The following is a 21,014-nucleotide window of genomic DNA, read 5'->3' on the forward strand; positions in this document are numbered from 1 at the left end:
GGTAAATCTTTCAGTAAAATGTAAAAACAGCTGATGATAGCATACACTTTTGTCATGTTCCTGATGTTAGGAGGGGAAGCATTCCATCTTTCAAATTTAATCATGAGGTGTTAGATGTAAGTTTTTCATAGATGACCTTTATAAGATTAATATGCTTCCTTCTGTTTCTAGGTTGCTGGTAGTTTTTTATTTATTTGTTTTTATTTTTTTGTTTTCTTTTATCAGTAATGAGTGTTGGATTTTGCTAGTGTTTTGTTTTATGTCTATTGAAATGTTTGTGTTTTAATTTTTATTTTTAGTTTAATATGGTAAATTGCATTCGTTTATAAAATGTTAAATTTGCATTGCATCCTTGTGATACTTGCAACTTGGTCATGATGTTTTGGCCTTTCATATGTTGCTGGATTTGATTTGCTAATATTTCTTTAGAATTTATCTGTGTCCATGAGTGATATTTACCTGTACTTCTATAGTAATATTTTTGTCTTATTTTGGAATCAGGTGGAATTACAGAATGATTTGGAAAGTATTTTAGTCCATCCTCTTCTATTTTCTGGAAGAGTTTAGGTAGAATTGCTTATTATTATTATTTTTTTAACATTTGATTGAATTTACCAGTTAAGCCCTCTGGGCCTGAAGGCGTTTTTGTTCTTGGAAAAGTTTAAAATACAACTTCAGTCTTTTAATAGATACAGGGCTATTTGTATTATCAATCTTTTTTTGAGTGAGGTAGAAGGGTATTACTTGGGAATAACAGAGAATTGCAATTAGGACAAGTAGGCTCTGTTGAACCATAGGCTGGTCCATGAACAGAGGAGAGGGGCTACTTTTATACAGGAAAGAAAGCACTTGGGGAGGGCTGCAGTGGTTCTTCATAGGCTAAAGGCAGTGGACAGCTGGTTGTTTCTGGGTCTGGGGAAATCTTTCTTCCTGGTGGGGTCTGCAAGCTGTGGTGAGTGATGTGTGGGTGAGAGTTGCCCCTTGGGACCTCACTACGCCTTTTTTTTTGAGGTACGGGGTCCTCTTACTGTTGTGGCCTCTCCCACTGCGGAGCACAGGCTCTGGACGCACAGGCTCATGGGCCCAGACACTCTGCGGCAGTTGGGATCTTCCCAGACCAGGGCACAAACCCTTGCCCCCTGCATCGGCAGGCAAACTCTCAACCACTGCACCACCAGGGAAGCCCTCACTACTCCTTTTTAAATGAGGTTTCCTTTACTCATTTTCACACCTTCAATATGCATTGTGTAGGAAGAGAGAAAATAAAGATATCCATATAAACCTTTTTATAATTTAATATTTGCATTTCTTCCAATACTTGTGTAGAGATGTGAATATTTAAGTGCAGTTGACCCTTGAACAACTCATGTTTGAGCTGCTTGGGCCCACTTATATGTGTTTTTTTTTTCCAATAAATATACAGCTGGGACCTCCATATCTTTGGCTGAAGATTCAATCAACTGTGGATGGTGTACTGTGTTTAAGATCCACAGCTGGTTGAATTTGGGGCTGTGGAATCCACAGATATGAGGGCCTGACTATGGAACTTGTGGTCTGTGGATTTTGGTATCCGAGGCAGGTCATAGAACGAATCCCCTGTGGATACCAAGGGATAACTGTGTTATGTTGTATAATATTTTATTAATAGCATCTACTCTTGAAGGACTTGTTTTTGGTTACTAAGCATTAGAATATGTGATTTACTGACATCTCATGACTCTTTATCCCTGTGATTATCTTGACTGTTAGTTATTATTACTTATACATTTTAAATGAGAAAATCAAAACTATGGAATATTTCCATTGTTTAATACTACAAAGATGTCACACTCCAAAGCACCCACTTTTATTGTCATATTTTAATGTGGTGTCAATCAGAAAAAGAGTAACAGCCTGTCATGGCTACATGAAAGAAAAGTCTATGGGCTAACTTAATGTAAATATAGCCCAGTAGATTTTTCTAAATCTACTCATTTTCTAAAATAGCCCATTGACAATATGTGATGCTGTTCGTTACTCCATTTTTCTTCCATTTTAATTTGAGCATAGTATTAACATTGTGCCCTGTATGAATATTTCCTCTTTCCCCTTCCCTTCTCTCTCCCTGCCTCGATCCATTTCTCTTTCTTTCATTCTTTTCTTTCTTTTCTTCTTCAATATTGAGTACCTGTGGACAGATTATTTAAATAAAGAAGAAATAAGCCATTACCAATGCTTTGCATCTCTCTGAATTCCTACTGTGGTCAGTGATCCTTCTTCCTTTTGCATAAATAATGACTCTGGTAGAATAAAATACATTATGCTGGAATGTACAAATGCATTTGGGAGGTAGAAAAGAAAATTAGCTTTTGTCCCCCTTTGTATTCGTACTCTTACCTTCCAATTCACGCATGTTTCCTCTATGTTGTCAAATCCACTGATAATTCACCCACTAAAAAACTTGATTCCTATGCTATTTTTTAATTTCCAGATGGTATTCTTTCAGATGTCTGTTCATTCTTAATGACTTTTTGTTATTCAAGCATCTTTGTAATTACATCCTTTATTCCTATAATCAGTTTGTGTGCAGTATAATCTTTTTCTTATCTGATTGTACATCTGCAGTTTTTCTCAACTTCATTTCTCACTTGTGCTTGTCCAGGCGCCTTTTCATGTATTTCATTTTTATTGTTGTTGTGAATACATACTTAGTTTTCATGGGTAGTATTCCTGTGGGCCCCACTTAATGAAGCTTTCTTCTATAGAGCATGTGCATCTATCAATATCTCATCTGATAATAGGATCCTGTCCCTGTCCCTGGACTGCTTCAACTCAACTCTCTTCCTATAATTTTGTCAGAGAGCTGGTGTAGTAACCATTCCAAGCATCTTCATCTTCACAGCCTGGTTGTCATGGGAGTTTACCTGTTGTTCCAGTCTGAATCTTTGCCCTTTCTGGTTCGTGGTCTCTCCCATTCACTGTTGCTCCTGTCCAGTCTCCCAGCATCTGCTGCCTCAGCTCTGAGCACCACTTTGGTGCCCAGACATTCCAAGGATTTTGAGCCCTGGCTTTTGGGCTCTGAAATATAGGCATTTGTCTGCTTTAGCTTCTCATCACCTCCCTACCATCCTAAACTCTTGTGGCTTTGGAGGGATTCTTGAAGACCAGCAGTATCTCCAAGTGATTGATACCCTGGATCTTGTTGAGTAGAGAAAGGGTTCCACAAAATGATCCAAGAAGTTCTTTCTTTCTTTCTTTTTTTGTTTTCAATATACGTGTGTGGGAGGTGAGTGTTTATTGGCTTTCCCCTAAAATATTGATGTTTATAGAAGTGTTTTTGGCTCTCTTACCTGTTTTCTGGATTTAATTACCATCTATGAGAGTCTTTAGATTTATAGTCCATATCTTTTATTTTCTGATGTGCCATTTATCTCTCTACTGCCCAGATCTACTTATGAGTTTCCAGATAGCTCAATACTCATTTTTCCCCAACTATTATCATATTTGTATCTTCTCTTTTAAAACCATCGCCTACATTTTAGTGTCTCCTGCATTACTTTTCACCTGTAAAATACATAATCCTCCCAGTCTCCAAGTTAGTAAACAAATTGCCACCCATGACTCTACCTCTTCTTTCTTATGTTATAAAATCAATCCATTTTTAGGTTTTGAATATAATGCCTATTTACTGTCTCTCTAATGTGTCCCTGTGTTGCATCTCGAACCTGTGTGTGTGTGTGTGTGTGTGTGTGTGTGTGTAGCCTCTTAACTTGTCAGGCTTTCTGCAGTCTGCCTCTTCTAAATCAAATTCTACATTGCTTTATCACTCTAAAATTCAATTTTGCTTCTGTCATTTGCTCTCTCTATATATATATACACCTCCCTTCCAAGGTCAACATAATTGCTCAGAGTTTTTTTCTTTTTCAATAAAAACCTTTAAACTCCTTGACATGTCATTCAGGAACCTGACCCCTACCAATCTCTTCAGACTTATCCTGATCTGATCTTGTATTGTAGGCTCTAGAACTTAAGCACGAATGTCATTTTATTTGTCCTTGAATTTGCACTTACTTTTATATTGCCTAGTCCTTAATAGTTGTTAAAGTTAGTTGGTGCTTAGTAAGTGTTCAATATATAGCTGCTGACATATAAAATAGACAGATGAAATCACTTTTATGTACTCCCCAATCATGTATATATAGATGGGATCTATGTAAATAATATAGGATACATTAAGAATATCAGAAGAAAAATATAATAGAAATATTATACAATTCATCAACTTCGATTGTTCACATTCAAGAGGAGACATATAATTAATGTTTAAACTTAAATAAGTTGGATATTTAATGTATGACTATTGCAGAAGATGTGAAAATGTATCTATAATTTAGGACATTTAGACTTTTCATTAACTATATATGTGTATATGTAATAATGTCATTTGGCTAAAGTGTAAGAGTCCAGGTTCTGAAGTTAAAGGATTCAAAAATAAATTGTCTTACTTAATAGCTTTGTAACCTTGGGAAAAATTAATTAATGGCCACTTGATTTGGTTTGTTAATTTAAAAAATAGGGGTGTAAAAATAGTATTTAACTCATCGCCTCATCGGGTTACTGTAAGAAAATAAATGTCAGTCTTTTAGCAGGATATATGACGCAGGCACCTGTATAATTTTCCTACTGCTGCCATAACAAATTATCACAAACTTAGTGGCTTAAATAACATGAATTTATTATCTCATAGTTCTGGAGGTCAGAAGTCTTAAACTTTAAGTGGCAACATAGCTGCATTCCTTTTGGAGGCTCCAGGGGAAAATCTGTTTCTTTCCAAGCTTCCAGAAGCTGCCTACTTCCCTTGACTTATAGCCCATTCCTAAATCTTTAAGCCAAGCAGTATAGCATCTTCAAATATTTGTCTCTCTGTGTCTCTCTCACTGACTTTTGCTTCTGTCATCACATGTTTTCTTTTACTCTCCTGCCTCTTTCTTTCTCTTATAAGAACACTTATTACATTGGGCACATGGGGATAATCCAGGACTATCTCCCCTTAATTTGCTCACATCAGCAGAGTCTATTCTTTCATGTATTAGGGTGGCCAAAAAGTTCGTTCCATAACATCTTTGGCCAACCCAATAAAATGACATTAATAGGACATGGGCATTTAGAGAGTATAGTAACTGCAAAATAAATGTGGTTTCTATATTGTTTGTAAGAAAAAGAGTGACAGTAGGGTTCTATCAATCCAAAGTTGTCTCCAGATACTAATTAATTAATTGTTGGATTTAGTTTTATAAGATCTTGGAAGGAACATTTTAAAGGAAGATTAGTCAAATAGATTCCACAAAGAGAATACAGAATGGAAAAGTATCTGAACATTTCTTTATCTAGTAAGCTGTAGAAAAATTATAAACCTTTACTTTTGAAGGTAGAATTTCTATTTTCAAGCTCTAAGTTTTAAGTCCTACAAGGCAACTTGAAATAATTCATTGTTCTTACCAAATTTCTAAGTATTCTTTTTTCTTACCAGGCCTAATATAATTAAGAACAATGTCTGGGTATAAGTGAAAAGGGTCATGTTCAAAACCTTATTAACTTTGCACCTGAAATGATGGGTCGTTTTACCTCACTCATTTGCCAAAATAACCATTAGTAAGTTGAGGAAATTTTGAGGTAGGCTTTACAGCATTCTTGTTGTATTTCATTTTAGATTGTAAGCTCAATGGCAGGGATACTATATCAATGATTATGTTTTTATGTAGTAACCATTGCAGTATATTCTTGATGGTTAATACATTTTTATAATTGTTAATAATAAGAAAGAGTTATGCTTACATGCAATATCAGGGACATATTATAAGTGCATACTTTGAAGACATTTGAAAACTCTGTAAACCATCCCAATCAAGATAATTAAAACATTGCACTCAATCACTTGCACCCCTCATTCTGATAACCACTGATCTGATTTATCTAACTATAACTTAATTTTATCTAGTCTATACTTTTATACAAATGGAACAAATATATATGATTTTTTGCATTTGGCTCATTTTATTCAGCATACTGTTTTGAGATATAGCCTTATGCTTCAGCAGTGGATTAATTATTTCCCCAGTGCTCAGTGACTTAAAACAACAAAGATTTATTATCTCATAGTTTCTGCAAGTCAGGAATTCAGGCTTGGCATCTCTAGGTGTCTCTGATTCAAAATCTTTCATAAGCCTATGATTAAGTTGTCTGCTGGGGCTGCAATCATCTTAAGGAAAAAGTGTGCAGAAAATCCACATCCAAGTTCACTCACACATCTGTTAGCAGGCCTCAGGTCCATGCTGTGTACTGGCAGGAAATATCAGTTTTTTGCCAGGGATTCTCATACATGATAGCTTGCTTCCCTCAGGGTTCCAAGAAGGAAAGAAAGTAACAAAGAGTTGCACATGACAAGAATGGACACACATGACAGAAGCCAATGTCTTTTTATAAATATTTTTTCAAAATGACATCCTATCACTTTTATCTAATTAGAAGGAGTTACTGTGTCCCATTCATACTTTAGAATGGGGATTATATAAGTGTGTAAACAGCAGGAGATGATAATTATTATGGGTAATTACAATAGCTGCCTATCACAGTCTGCTCACTGACACCCTAGAGATTCATGTTTTTCCTACAAAATACACTCATTTCCACACAGGGTCCCCACAAGGATCATCCCATTATAGTGTTAGCTCAACACCCAGCATTTTGTCATCTAGTTCAAGAACAGCTGTAGATGAGGCTCCTTGGGTGTAGGTCCTTAAGCACATATCCTCCAGTATAGTTCTTCTTGATCTGCCATTCTGTGAAAATCTAAAGATGTCATTTGCCCACCACATACACAATGATGGGAGAGGCATAAGAAAACTAATAAATATTCAGAAAGGACAAAATTGGAGACACAAGGGAGTCACTGGTCCATAGCAAATTTGAAATTCTGTCAGGCAAATACTGGCAGTTCCTTAATTAGGTCTCAAGGTGTAGGAATAATTTTCATGACACCACCCTCAGGATTCTCTTTTCCGCAGGCCATGTCATCCTTCCTCTTTTTGTATAAAAGTTAGAATGTGTTTGAGGTGAGTCGTTTTCTTAGCTGGCATCTTGCTATTAGAATTTTGGACATCATTAGCTTCTTTTCCTTAAATTTTTGAAGAAATGTCCCTATTAAATTACAGTGTTTCATTAAATTAAATTATGAAGTTTTGTTATGACCTTTGTTGAAATTTAAGTTATAATATATAAGTATGTGGGGTCTATTTTTTGACTCTCTATTCTGTCTCTTTAACCTGTATGTCTGTATTTACACCAATGTAGTTTTCTTTTGAGACCTGAAATCAAATAGTGGAAATCTGCCAATTACGTTTCTCTTTTCCCAAACTACTTTGACTATTATAAGTCATTGGTAATTTCCATATATATTTTTAGAATCAGCTTGTCAATTTGTACAAACAGGCCCATGGTGGTATTGATTAGTATTTCATATACCTTATAGATAAATTTTAGCAAAAAAAAAAAAATATAATTTTGTGGACACTTCCAATCTATGAATATGCTAGAGCTTTCATTTTGTTCTGTTCTAAAAAAAAATAATTAGCAGTAGTTTGTAGTTTTCAGTAAAGAGAACGTCACATATCTTAAAAAATATATATTCCTGGTCTTCCTTGGTGATGCAGTGGTTGAGAATCTGCCTGCTGATGCAGGGGACACGGGTTCGTGCCCCAGTCCGGGAAGATCCCACATGCAGCAGAGCAGCTGGGCCCGTGAGCCATGGTCACTGAGCCTGCATGTCTGGAGCCTGTGCTCTGCAACGGGAAAGGCCACAACACTGAGAGGCCCACATATCACAAAAAGAATAAATGAATAAAAAAAAATTCCTAAGTATTTAGGCTTTTGGGTGTTTTCATAAATTGTATTGCTAAATGTTTTAATTGTGTTTGTTGCTAGTATGTAGAAATGCATTCAATTTTTAAATATTGTATTTGAATCCTCTGACTTTGTTAAATTCACCAGAAGTGTACTCTGTGTGTGTGTGTGTGTGTGTCTATGTGTCTATATGCATAGATTCCTTAGTATTTTACAGGGAGATGAACATATTATCTGTGAGTACAGGGAGGTTTACTTCTTTCTTTCTAATCTGTATAGTTTTTCTTTTTGTTTTTCTTTTGTTTTATTGTAATGTCTAAAACTTTCAATACAATTCTGAATATAAGTAGTAAAAATGCATGTACTTACCTTCTCAGTCTTAGCAGGAAATGTATTTGTATATTTGTCTTTCATGACAAAGTCTGATGGTTAGCTTTACCTGTTTAAGTACTGATTATGAGGTTGACAGTTTCCTTCTATTTTTAATGTGTTGAGTATATCATGAATGCACATTGACTTCTGTTGAATGCCTTTTGTGCATTCATTGAGATAACCATATAATTATTCCCCTTAATTATGTTAAAGTGGTTAATTTCATTGTTTTGTTTTTGAGTGTAAAACAAACTTTTCATTAATGTGATAGACTTCACTTGCTCATGGTATGTTACTCATTTCATATAATTCTGAATTTGATTTGCTAATTAATATGTAATGACAAATATTCCATTTATTTTTACAAGGGGGTATTGGACTCTAACAGTTTCTTGGTTTAATATCAGAATAACATTGTTTTCATAAAATATATTTGGAAGCAGTCTCTATTTTCTGGAAGGAGCTATGTCATGTTGGTATTTTCTTTTGCCTTAAATGTTTAACATTGCCTTAAATGTTTAAAAACGTCCACTGGTGAAATTGTCTGTGGCTCAAGCAGGTGTTCTCAACTGGTGATAATTTTGCTCCACAGGTAAAATTTAGGAATGTCTAGAGACTGGAAGAAAATGCTACTGGCACAAAGTGGTATAGGCTAAGAATTCTAGTAAACATCCAACAACATGCAGGATGGCCTCCCTCAGTAAGAATTATGTGGTCTAAACTATCAAAAGTGTTGAGTTTGTGAAATACTGGCTTAAAGTTTTCTTTATGGCAAGGATGTAGATTATAAAAACAATTACTTTAAAATATAACTAACTATATATCAGATTCCTTATGTGGCCTTTTCTGACTTGGTTGTGTGGGAAGTTCTAAACTAAACTTCATATTTAATTGCTTTAGCAACATTCAACCAGGATTATTTAATAGCATTCTTTCTCTCTTCATTTTCTTTGTAATTTTAACCTTTCTTCTTTATCTTTTGGCTCTTCTATTTATTGGACCAGAAGTTTTATTGTAAGTTGCCTCGAATGCTTTTTGAAAGTCTATGAATGTAAAAAATAATGTAAAAAAATAAATATGTAAACTAAAAAAAAAAACCCAAAAAACAAAAAAAACTTTTTTCCATTTTTTTAAGTCAGTTTTGATGAATTGTGTTTTTAAGAAATTTGTCCATTTCAAATGAGTTAACATTTTTGGTAGAAACTTATTTTTATTTATTTTCTTATTGACATTTTAATGCTTGTGTTATCTGTCATGGAATTCCTGATACTGGGAAATTTCTTTTTCTTTATTTTAAAAATTTTATGTTTTTGTCTTGCTAGGATTTTGTAAATTTAAGAACTTTTTGTAATAACTAAATTTTGACTCTTAAAATATTCTTCACTTGTCTTTTTTTTCCCTTTTAAAATGTCTTTTCTTAACTGTATTTTTTGTTTTTTAGTCAACATTCCTGAAGTTTAATTTTCTCTTTTTTCTATCTTCTTGATGTGGAAATTTAAATCACTGATTTTGGGCACTTTCTGTAATACAGTGGACCCTTGAATGACAGAGGTTTTAACTGCATGGGTCCACTTATACACAGATGCTTTTTCAATAAATACTTACTACAGTACTACACAATACATGGTTGGTTGAATCCATAGATACAGGACCATGGATATGGAGGGCCAACTATAGTTATCTGTGGATTTTCAGTCCCCCAATCCCATGTTGTTCAAGGGTCAATTGTATATACAGTTAAACCATAAATTTCTCTCTAAACATAGCTTTAGCTGCATTCCATACTTTTTGATATATTGTGTTTTCCTTATATTTCAATTCAATGTGTTGTTAATTCTCTGTGATTTTCCTTCCAAGTTTATTGAGATATAACTGATGTACTGCAGTGTATAAGCTCAGCATAATGATTTGACTTACATACGTCTACGAAATGATTATCACAATAAGTTTAGTGACTACCCATCATCGCATATAGATTCAAAACTAAAGAAAAAGAAAACAATTTCCTTGTGATGAGAACTCTTAGGATTGAGTCTCTTAACAACTTTGATATATAACATATCACAGTGTTAATTATATTTATCATGTTGTACATTACATCCCTGGTACTTATTTATCTTGTAACTGGAAGTTTGTATTTTTTTTTTAACCTACACGGAAGGTTCTGTGTTTTTATTGATTAGAATTGTGTACAGTTGTAATCCTTCCATCATACACATAATATACAGTAACTCTCAAATATCTGATACTAAAATAACTTACTGACAAATTCTAATATTGAACACAGAATATTTCTATCTCTATTAAAAATTTAAAAAGAAACAAAACCACTGAGTATCTTGGAAAATTTAAATTCAGACTGTTATTTCACAATTTAGAAATCTGAGTAATCCAACTTTAAGATGACTTTCTCATTGTTGAAGCTTGCTCTGTCAGTGTGCGATTTGGGACTTCCTCTTGTCTCAAGCCATTCCTGCATATGATGTACTTTGGAGGTGGGGCCTTGCAATTGTCCTTGTACTGTGCCCTGGTCAGTGTTCTGGAACCAGCCTACTAATCTGAGCTTTTTACTCTCAGCCTGAGTGTACTTGCGGAAAAAGTCACCTTGTACTTTCCCCAAAACTTCAAAATCCACTGATATCAGGGTGTCCCCTTCTGCAATACTCATGCTCAGACCTCGTCCTCCTCTCTGGTGGACTACCCCGGAGACCACTAGGCCAATGGTTCTCCCGGTTGCTGGAAGTTTGTATCTTTTTTTCGCCTTCATCCAATTCCCACTCTCCCTACATCCACCTCTGGTAACAACAAGTTGGATCCCTATTACCATGAGTTTGCTTGTTTGTTTTCTTTGAAATATAATTGACCTTCAACACTATGTTAGTTCCTATTATACAACATAGTGATTCAGTAGTTCTATACACTTCAAAATGATCACCATGATAAGTCTAGTTCTATGTCACCAAACAAAAATATTACATTGTTATTGACTATATTCCCCTCACTGTACATTTTATACCTGTGACTCATTTATTTCACAATTGGACGTTTATGCTTCTTAATCCCCCTCACCTCATCTTCTTTCCTCTCTCCACTACCTCCCCTCTGGCAACCACCAGTTTGTTCTCTGTGTCTATAACTGTTTTTGTTTTGTTATTTTTGTTCATTTGTTTTCATTTTTAGATTCCACATATGAGTGAAATCATTCAGTATTTGTATTTTCTGTTTCACTTATTTCATAGCATAATACACTCACGTCCATCCATGTTGCTGCAAATGACAAGATTTCATTCTTTTTTTTTATTGCTAATATTCCATTGTGTGTTTGTATATACACCACCTCTCCTTTATCCATTCATCTATTGATAAGCATTGAGGTTGTTTCCAATATCTTGGCTATTGTAAATAGCCAAGAACATAGGGGTGCATATGTCTTTTCTAATAGTGTTTTTGTTTTCTTCAGATAACTACCCAGTAGTGGAATGACTGGATCATCTGACAGTTTTATTTTTAACTTTTTGATGAATGTCTATTTTATTTTTCATAGTGGCTGCTCCAATTTGCATTCCCACCAACAGTGCATGAGGGTTCCCTTCTCTCCTCATCCTTGCCAGCACTTGTTATTTGTTGGTTTTTTTTTGATAATAGCTATTCTGACAGGTGTGAGGTGATATCTCATTGTAGTTTTGATTTGCATTTCCCTGATGATTTTTGATGCTGAGCATCTTTTCATGTGCCTTTTGGCCATCTGTATGTCTTCTTTGGAAAAAAATGTCTATTCAGGGCCTCTGCCCATTTTTTAATCAGGTTTTTTTTTTTTGATGTTGAGTAAAATGAGTTATGTATTTTGGATATTAACTGCTTATTGGATATATAGTTTGCAAATATCTTCTCCCATTCAGTAGGTGACCTTTTCATTTTGTTGATAGTTTCCTTCTTTGTGTAAGAGCTTTTAAGCTTGATGGAGTCCCATTTATTTATTTTTGTTAAATCTTCTTCTGACTTCTTTATGGCTTATGGTTTATTTAGAGGTGTGTTATTTAACTCCAAATAGTTGTCATTTTCTATATATCTTGTTTTGATTCATTTGTATTTTTCCATTTTCATCAAATAGCATAATCTGTAAGTTTATATCCTTTTGAAATTTATTGTTACTTGTATAATCAAGCATGTGGTCTCTCTTGGAGAATGTTCCTTGTGAGCTTGACAAGAATATGTTATTGAGCACAATGTTTTGTAAGCAATTTTGTTAAATTGATAGATAGCATAATCAAGGTTTTCTCCTTCCTTTATAATTTTGTACACTTATTCTATCAATTACTGAGAATGATGTGTTAAATATATCACCTTTAATTGTATTACCCTATTCCTTCTGTTAATTATGTCAGTTTTTGCTTCATGAATTGTTGTGTTCTATAATTAGGTTTATGCACATTTTGGATTTGTTTTTGCTCTTGATAAATCATGAAGTGGTCTCCCTTATCTCTTGTAATATACTTTGTATTGAAGTATAATTTGTCTGATATTCATAAGCTTTGCTTTTTTATACTTATAATTAGCCTGTATATCATTTTTCCATCTTTTACTTTCAGCCTTCTTATGTATTTTCATTTAAAGTACATTAGTGCAGGCAGCATGTAGCTGAGTTATTTTTTAACTCCATCTAACAGTTTCTGCCTTTTACTTGGTGTATTTAGTATATTTATGTAGGTTATTAGTTTTTTATTGAGATGTAATTCACAAAATATAATATCTGTCTTTTTTAAAGTGTACAGTTCTTTGGCATTTAACATATATGCAGAAGTGCACAACCATCACAACCCTCTAACTCCAGAACAATTGCATTGCTCCAAAAAAGAAACCTCATACTCATTAGTAGTCACTCTCCTTTTCTCTTCTGACCCCCCAGTCCCTGGCAATCACATTTTTTTAGAGATTGTTTGAAATTTGTTTTCATTTCTCTTGGGTACATACCTAAAACTAGTATTACTGGCTCATACGGTAGCTATATATGTAATTCTATGAAGAGTTGTTAAATGTTTTTTTTCCAAATGACAACATCATTTTACAATTATGTCAGCAATGTATGAGAATTCTAATTTCTCCACATCCTTGTCAACACTTGTATTTTTTATCTTCTTAAAATTTCAGTGATCCTAGTGAGGATGAAGTATCAGCTCTTTGCAATTTTAGTTTGCGTTCCCTAATGACTAATGGATGCATTTTTTTTTCCTTAGTTGCCCTTTCTAGAACCTATAGTGTAAGGATGACTAGAAGTGTCAAAAGTGGACATTTGTCTTGCTTTTGATACTTGGAGGAGAGCTTTCAGTCTTTCACTATTAATTATGATGGTAACTGTTGGTCTATTGTAGATGTATGTTATCAGGTTGAGTATATTCCCGTCTATCCCTCGTTTATTTATTATTTTTATTGTGAAAGGGTGTTAGATTTTGTCAAATTTTTTTTCAGAATCTGTGAGATAATCATATAATATTGGTATGTTTTATGATATTGATTGATTTTAGTATGTTTTAAGCAACCTTGCTTTCCTGGATAAATCACACTTTATCACTGTGTATAATCCTTTTTTTGTGTGTTGCTGAATTTGATTTGCTAGTATTTGTTGAGGATTGTTGTATCCTATATTTATAAGGTAAATTGATGTGTAGATTTCTCTTTTTGTGATATTTCTATCAGGTTTTGGTGTCAATATAATGCTGGACTCATACAATGAGTTGTAAATTATTTTTTTGGAGAACTTCACAAAGAAGTGATGTTAATTATTTCAGTGTTTGGTGGAAATCACCTGTGAGGCTATCTGGCCCTAGACTTTTCTTTGTGGGTTTTCACTGCAATTTCAGGATGTTATTTTCTAAGACTACTGTGGAGCTGAGGGGGAGGGGGGAGGATGAAAGTGGAGGAAATTGAAAGACCACCAAAGCTAACAGTTCACACAATGATTCAGCTGTTTTTCTTGCTTACCTTCTCCCTGGAATTCTGTAAGTCTTTGGTTAATTTCCAGAACTCTGAAAAAGTTGATTCTTACAACTTTTTGCCAGTGTTCTCATTGTTTTTATGGAGGAGAAATTTTTAGTTGTCCTTACTCCACCATTTTTGCTGAAGTCTATGGTATATTTACATTTAATATGATGATTGATAGGGTTGGTAGACATTGGCAATATTGGTTTTGTTCCTACTTTGTCTTATCAGTTTTTATTCTCTAACATTCCTTTCTACCTTCTCATGGTTTATTCAATTTTTTTTTTATAATTCTGCTTAATTCTTCTATTGACTTTTTAAGTTATGCATCACTTTATTAAGTTGTCATGTTTGTTCTAGTGCCAAACAATGTACATTCACAAAGTATAAAAGTCTATTTGGAATCAACATTGTACCACTTCACACCTGACACTTCATGTTTGCTACACTATTCCCTCTCCCCACTTCACACATGATACTGCCTGCTTTTCAACTTCCACTTCACCCTTCAAATTTTCCCCTTCACAAATTCAATACCTTCATGACAGTGTCTACTGGAACAAAAGCACACAACATAAGAGCTATGAGTTTAAGTTTTGTTCAGGGTCTTACTGAAGACTGCCGTGGGATACAGCCCCCCAGTAACCCTTCTGAGGGGACTGTTCCAAAGGGATATTGGAGAAGCCAGGATATATATGATTTTTGGCTAGGAAGTAAGTTCAGTCAAGCATAAATCTTAGAAATAGAGTTACAGATGTAGAACATAAACTTATGGTTACCACGGGGTAAGGGGGGATGGATAAATTGGAAGATTGGGATTGACATATACACACTACTATGTATAAAATAGATAAATAATAAGGAACTACTGTAGAGCTCTTAATAAGAAACTCTACTCAATACTGTGTAATGGCCTATATGGGAAAATGATCTAAAAAGGAATGGATATATGTGTATGTATAACTGATTCATTTTGCTGTACATCTGAAATTAACACAGCATTGTAAATCAACTATACCCCAATATTTTTTTTTAATGCATACATCTTAGTAAAAGATTACTGTTACAAAGAACAGATATCTCAGGTAATGTTTTAATGCTTTTCTATATATGAAAAAATGCAAGAATCTGAGTACATTAAATTTCTTCCTGAGGTATACACCAAACTATCTAAGGGGCTTGTTTTTCCAAAGCACAGAGTGCCTCATCCTGTTTTTCATCCTGAGCTCCTCTCAGGGTGCAATGTCCGTCAGCGGCTGCAGTGGCTAATGCCTTAGTCCTTGTAGAACTGGGTGGTGAGCCACATTCTTTGTTTTACAACAGTATAATTGCGTTTATCTGCCTATTCCATTTTTTTCTACTTCCGTCATACCTTTTAGTCAAATAACCTTATAAAACCCATCTTACAATGTTATTAATCTTGCTTTAAATAGTCAGTTGTCTAAGTTGATTTTTTAGGTGTTTTTTTAAAAATATGTTTGCCTCTCCACTCTCCACTTTTAGATCTCTTCATTCCTTCCTGTTAAACCAAGTTTCCTCTTGGTATTATTTTAATATCTTGACTCTATTTTATAACTTTGTAATTTCTTTATTTCCTATTTGGTACACTATAATGTATCATGAAATTATTTGTGAAAATGTTAACAATCATATTTCATTCTTTGGTAATATTCATTGAAAAGGTGTGTGTTGGGTACTGGAAACATGAAAACAAATGAAATGTGGCTCTTGCCCTCAATGAGAGTCAAGTAAATTGGGAGAGCTGGGGAATTTCATTGAAAAAAAAGCAGTAAGTGCTGAATGACAGGTAAACAAGGGATTCTTTGGCATCACAAAGGAATGGCAGCTTATTTGAATGAAAAGTTCAAAGGATACTTCACAAAATATAGGAAACTACTTATCTCTGAGCAGATAAATAGAAAATATTGAGTTTGAAGGGGATCAGCTGTGGACAGTCTGACTCTTTTGGAGCTAGATTATCTAGTTTAATTTGACTGAAGTTTAGTATCCATGGTGAAGTGTGAAAAGATCAAGTTGGACACACAGACAGGAGCCAGATGGAGGGGAATTCCAGCTGAAGGCGGTGGGATGCTCTAAAAGTGATTATTCAGGAAATGACCAAATTCAAATTTTATAAATAACACACTGAACTGTAATGTGAATAGAACGTGGATGGAACAGAAACAGAAAGATAATAGGAACATTTAGGGGATAACAGCAATAATCAAAGTTAGTGTGAGACCATGAATTAACTCAGTGGTAACTATGATGGAGAGAAGGGGGTGGAGGGGTGGGAGGTTTTAAGGAGATGGAATCAAAGAATTTAGAAAGTTTAAATAAGGAGAAATGAAGAAAGAATCAGTATTAACACATAAAATTTCATCTTGAGTGACAGGAGAGTAGGATAGCTCTGGTTATTCAATCTGATGATAAACACAACAGAAGATACAGAAGATACAGAATGAGTTCAGGCTTGTAACTGAGCAACTTGGATTTTATGGTTTAAAAATTTCTGAATATCATTTCTATCCTTAGCAAGCTTAACTGAGAGGAAAATCTGTGCACAATTGTAGACCGCATAATTTTTATTTCAACATGCAGAGTTATGTGGGCTCAACACTGTGTGGAATAACTTCATATTCCAGCACAGAAAAACTTAGCAAAACAGCTCATACTGTCTTCCTCATTTATCCTCAATCCACAGTTTATTCCATTAAAACAAAAACAAAAACAAAAAACTTCACTATTCCCATTTCTGCATTTCCAGAGTGAACACTCAATATTTGAGAGTTTTGCACTCTGTGTCCTGTGTTGAATTAGCATCATCTTGTTCTTAAAATGGCCCTTTACTTTAAAAAATATGTTATTCACTAACATATTCAATAACCAGGATATGTTTGCTGACCTTAGAACAATTTCTGTTGAGTGTTAGGGTTAAATCCAGAATGCAAATGCTTAAGGAAAAAGTTTGATGAGAATTTTTTTTTTAATTGAAAATCTTTTTCATCTTTTTATAGAAATGGAGAAATACGTCTATAAATTGAGAGTCAGCACCCTTTGGGGAAAACTTCCAGCAACAGAAAGTTGGTTTCAACTCATACCTCTATCAGAAAGTTGACTTCTTTGTGGGTCTGATGATCTTCATTGCTCACTGTGCTAAAAATCTTTATAACTTTATAGCTCTCTATGATTCGTCTCAGCATACTGCTTGTTACATAGTGGGGTTGCAATTAATTTCTCCCCTTTAATTACATCAAATTGGTTTTTAACCTAGAATAAGCACAAGGCCAGAGGGATAGCTGAATAGAGTTGTGGAAATAATAAAGCTTAGGTGAGGGACATATGAGATGGGAAGGGATACATATCCAAAAATTTCAAGACTGACTAAACATGCAGACATTTATGAGTAAGCTTTAGCTAGCAATGCTGGACAACTTAATACCGTAGACTGAGAGATGTGGCTGAATTCAGGACAGAATTTAGCACCCTGAGGCATGGCCATAAGAAAGACCAAATTCTTAAACATCTCAGAATGAGAAGTAAACAAAGATTAAAGGCTATGCATGGAGACCAAATGGTACCTGAGATTTTCTAATTATTCTTACTGTTTTGAGAAACGGCTGCAATATATTATGGCTTTACCACACAATTGGCCTTAATAAAACCCAGAATCCTTGTTTAATAACAGCAGCAACATTTATACTAAAAAGTAATGGATACTCATTCAATAACTTAAAACTATGAAATAAATATAAAGGAAAATTGACTAGCTCACTTCAGTGTAGCCTCTTTTTCTGTCTTCCCTCTAGTGTAAGATTCCTGGATTATATCTTTCTCTAATTTTCTACTTGATCATGTTAATAAATAGGAATATAATATATATGTAGTTTTATTGTTATTTATATTTTTTCTCTAAATAAGATCTTGTCTTCTATATTATTCTACAATATGATTTTCTCAATGAACAGCAAATTATGGATATTCAGAGCTAATATATTCACATTATTATTTTAATAATTCATAAGTTGTAAAGCTATCTCACTCCAGCTGAAACTTCAGATTTCTTTTGCCTCTAAAATAATCAATAATTATTATTTTTATATAGTTATCATTATACACAGGTGCTTAATTTTCCATTTTATTTTCTCCCCCAGGACACTAACATGCTTTATTGATTGTTCTTTCTCAGTATCTTCTGGTCCCTCTACCTTTTGAATTTTGAAACCCTACAGGTTTCAATCATCAGCCCTTCCATTTTTTTCTCCATTTATTTCATTGATAATATCATACTGTTTCATCACTCAAAATACTACCTTTGTCCTGATACCTACCAAGTTTATAAAGCCAACAACATTTGTCTTCTGAACTCCAGGCTGCATATACAAATGACTTCTTGGAATTTCCACTGGTATCTCTAGTAGAAATATCTCATTTAGCATGTCTGAAGTTGAATTCCTAATCTTCTCCTTTCAACTTCCTGTGCCTGGATCCTTTCACATCTCGGTTGATTGCAACTTCATACTTTTAGCAACTGTGACCAAACACCTAACATTTGTGCTTCACTTCTCCTTTCACTTATACCCCATATCATCTTTTTTAGGGAATCTTTGTTTTTTCCATTTCTTTCATTTTTTTCCAGGTTTACTGAAATAATCGACATATGACGGTGTGTAAGTTGAAGATGTACAACATGTTGATTTGATACAATTGTGTATGGCAAAACAATTACCACTGTATCCTTATCTAAATCCTCCATCCCATTATATAATTATCATTTTCTTTCTGTGGTGAGAACATCTGAGATCTCTTCACTTAGTATCTGATAGGCTCTTATTAGCTATAATCATTATGCGATGCATTAGATTCCCCAGAACTTGTTCATTTTATAGCTGGAGGTTGGTACTCTTTGACCAACAGCTCTCTTCCCACACCCCTCAGCCCCTGGTAACCACCATTCTAGTCTCTGTTTCTATGAGTCTAGCTTCTTTAGATTTTACATATAAGTGATATACAGTATATGTCTTTCTCTGTCTGACTTATCCCTTTTAGCATAATGTCCTCCAGGTCCATCCATGTTGTCACAAATGGCAGGATGTCCTTTCTCATGGCTTAATATTATTTCATTGTATGTATATATACCACATCTTCTTCATCCATTCATCTCTTGACAGACACTCAGGTTGTTTAGTATCTTGGCTACTGTGAATAATGCTGCAGTGAACTTGGGACTGTCCCTATCTCATCAAGATCCAGTTTTCATTTCCTTTGTATATATACCCAGAAGGGTAATTGCTGGATCATATGGTAGTTCTATTTTTAATTTTTTGAGGAACCTCCATACTGTTTTCCATAGGAGCTGTAACAATTTATGTTCCGACCAATAGTGCAAAAGTGTCTTTTTCTCTACATTCTCACCAATGCTTAAATCTCGTCTTTTTGATGATAGCTGTTCTAACAAGTGTGAGATGATGTTTCATTATAGTTTTGATTTGCACTTCCCTGATGATTAGTGATGTCAAGCACCTTTTCATGTACCTGTTGGCCATTTGTATATCTTCTCTGGAAAAATATCTTTTCAGTTACTCTGTCCAATTTTGAATTGGATTATTTGCTTTTTTGCTATTGGGTTGTATTGCTTCTTTGTATATTTTGGATATTAAGCCCTTACCAAATATATGAGTTGCAAAGAATTCCTCCTATTCCCTAGGTGGCCTCTTCATTTTGTTGATAGTTTTGTTTGCTGTGCAGAAGTTTTTCAGTTCAGTGTAGCCCCACTTGCTTATTTTTGTTTTGGTGTTGTTTGCTTCACTTTCAAAATATATTCATGATATATTATTTCCTACTATTTCCTACCACCTTCACTACTACCCCTGCTCCATGCTGTTGTCATCAGTCATCTTGTTACTGCAGTAGCATTCTGTCAGTGCCTGTTGCCTTCACTTTTGTTCCTCTATTTCCTGTTCTCAGTAATGAAGCCAGCAGGATCACTTTGAGATGTAAATTGATGATGACACTCCACTGTCATAACCATCCAGTGTCTCCAAGTCATACAGTGATCCTTCATGATCTCACTTCCAGTAAGTTCTCTGATGTCTTGTCCACTACCCTTCTCTTTGCCCATGCTGCTCCAGTTATACTGGCCTCCTCCTGGTTTCTGGAACCTGCTAGTAATATTCCTAACCTGATCCTTTCGCTCTTTGTTACCCCTGCCTGGGATGCTCTTTCTTGAAGTATGCATTTGGCTATCTCCCTCACCTTCTTCCAGAATTTGCTAAGATGTCATCTTTTTAATATGTCTTATCTGACTCCTTTATTAGTTTCTCATTGCTGCTATAACAAATTACCAAATTAGTGGCTTAAAACAACACTTTTTTTTTTCCTAATAATTATTTCGGTCAGTAGTTCAACATAGTTTTCATGTGGTTAAAATCAAGGTGTAGGCAGGGTCTCGTTCCTTCTGTAGGCTCTGGGGAAGAATCCATTTTCTTGGCTTTTCCCGCTTCTAGAGATGTCTCTTGGGAGTTACACAAAGTCTCTTACATTTCAGACCCAGCAATGAAGCGCTGAATCCTTCTCACACTTCCATTGCTCTCTATCACCCAGCTGGGATGGATTCCTCCCCCTTTTAAGGACACAGATATTCAGATCTGTCCCATCTAAAAGAAACCAAGGTAATTTCCTCGTCTCAAAAGACCTCAACTTCAATCATATCTTTTTTTCATGTAAAGCAACATATTCAAACACTCCCAGAATAAAGACATAGACATCTTTGAGGGACAAATATTCTA

At 34.6% G+C, this 21,014-nt stretch overlaps 2 protein-coding genes across 2 annotated transcripts in view; one reads left to right on the forward strand and one right to left on the reverse strand.

Annotated features, from left to right (window-relative positions):
* CDH18 (cadherin 18) overlaps nucleotides 1-21,014 on the forward strand; it is a gene marked incomplete at both ends in the record, with an annotated part of 329,242 nt that overhangs the window by 53,590 nt on the left and 254,638 nt on the right. The window lies entirely within an intron of this gene.
* LOC309804312 (acylphosphatase-1-like) lies at nucleotides 10,614-10,923 on the reverse strand. The gene has a single exon (XM_082621655.1). The coding sequence runs from the start codon at nucleotides 10,916-10,918 to the stop codon at nucleotides 10,625-10,627; it is 294 nt and encodes a 97-aa protein (XP_082477781.1). The 5' UTR covers nucleotides 10,919-10,923; the 3' UTR covers nucleotides 10,614-10,624.

Source organism: Mesoplodon mirus, assembly GCF_964341445.2.
Source record: "Mesoplodon mirus genome assembly, chromosome: 5".
NCBI lineage: Eukaryota > Metazoa > Chordata > Mammalia > Artiodactyla > Ziphiidae > Mesoplodon > Mesoplodon mirus.

What these genes read in the sequence shown, in the direction of transcription:
- LOC309804312 (XM_082621655.1), bottom strand. Translation starts at nt 10,918, where the DNA reads ATGAGTATTGCAGAAGGGGACACCCTGATATCAGTGGATTTTGAAGTT.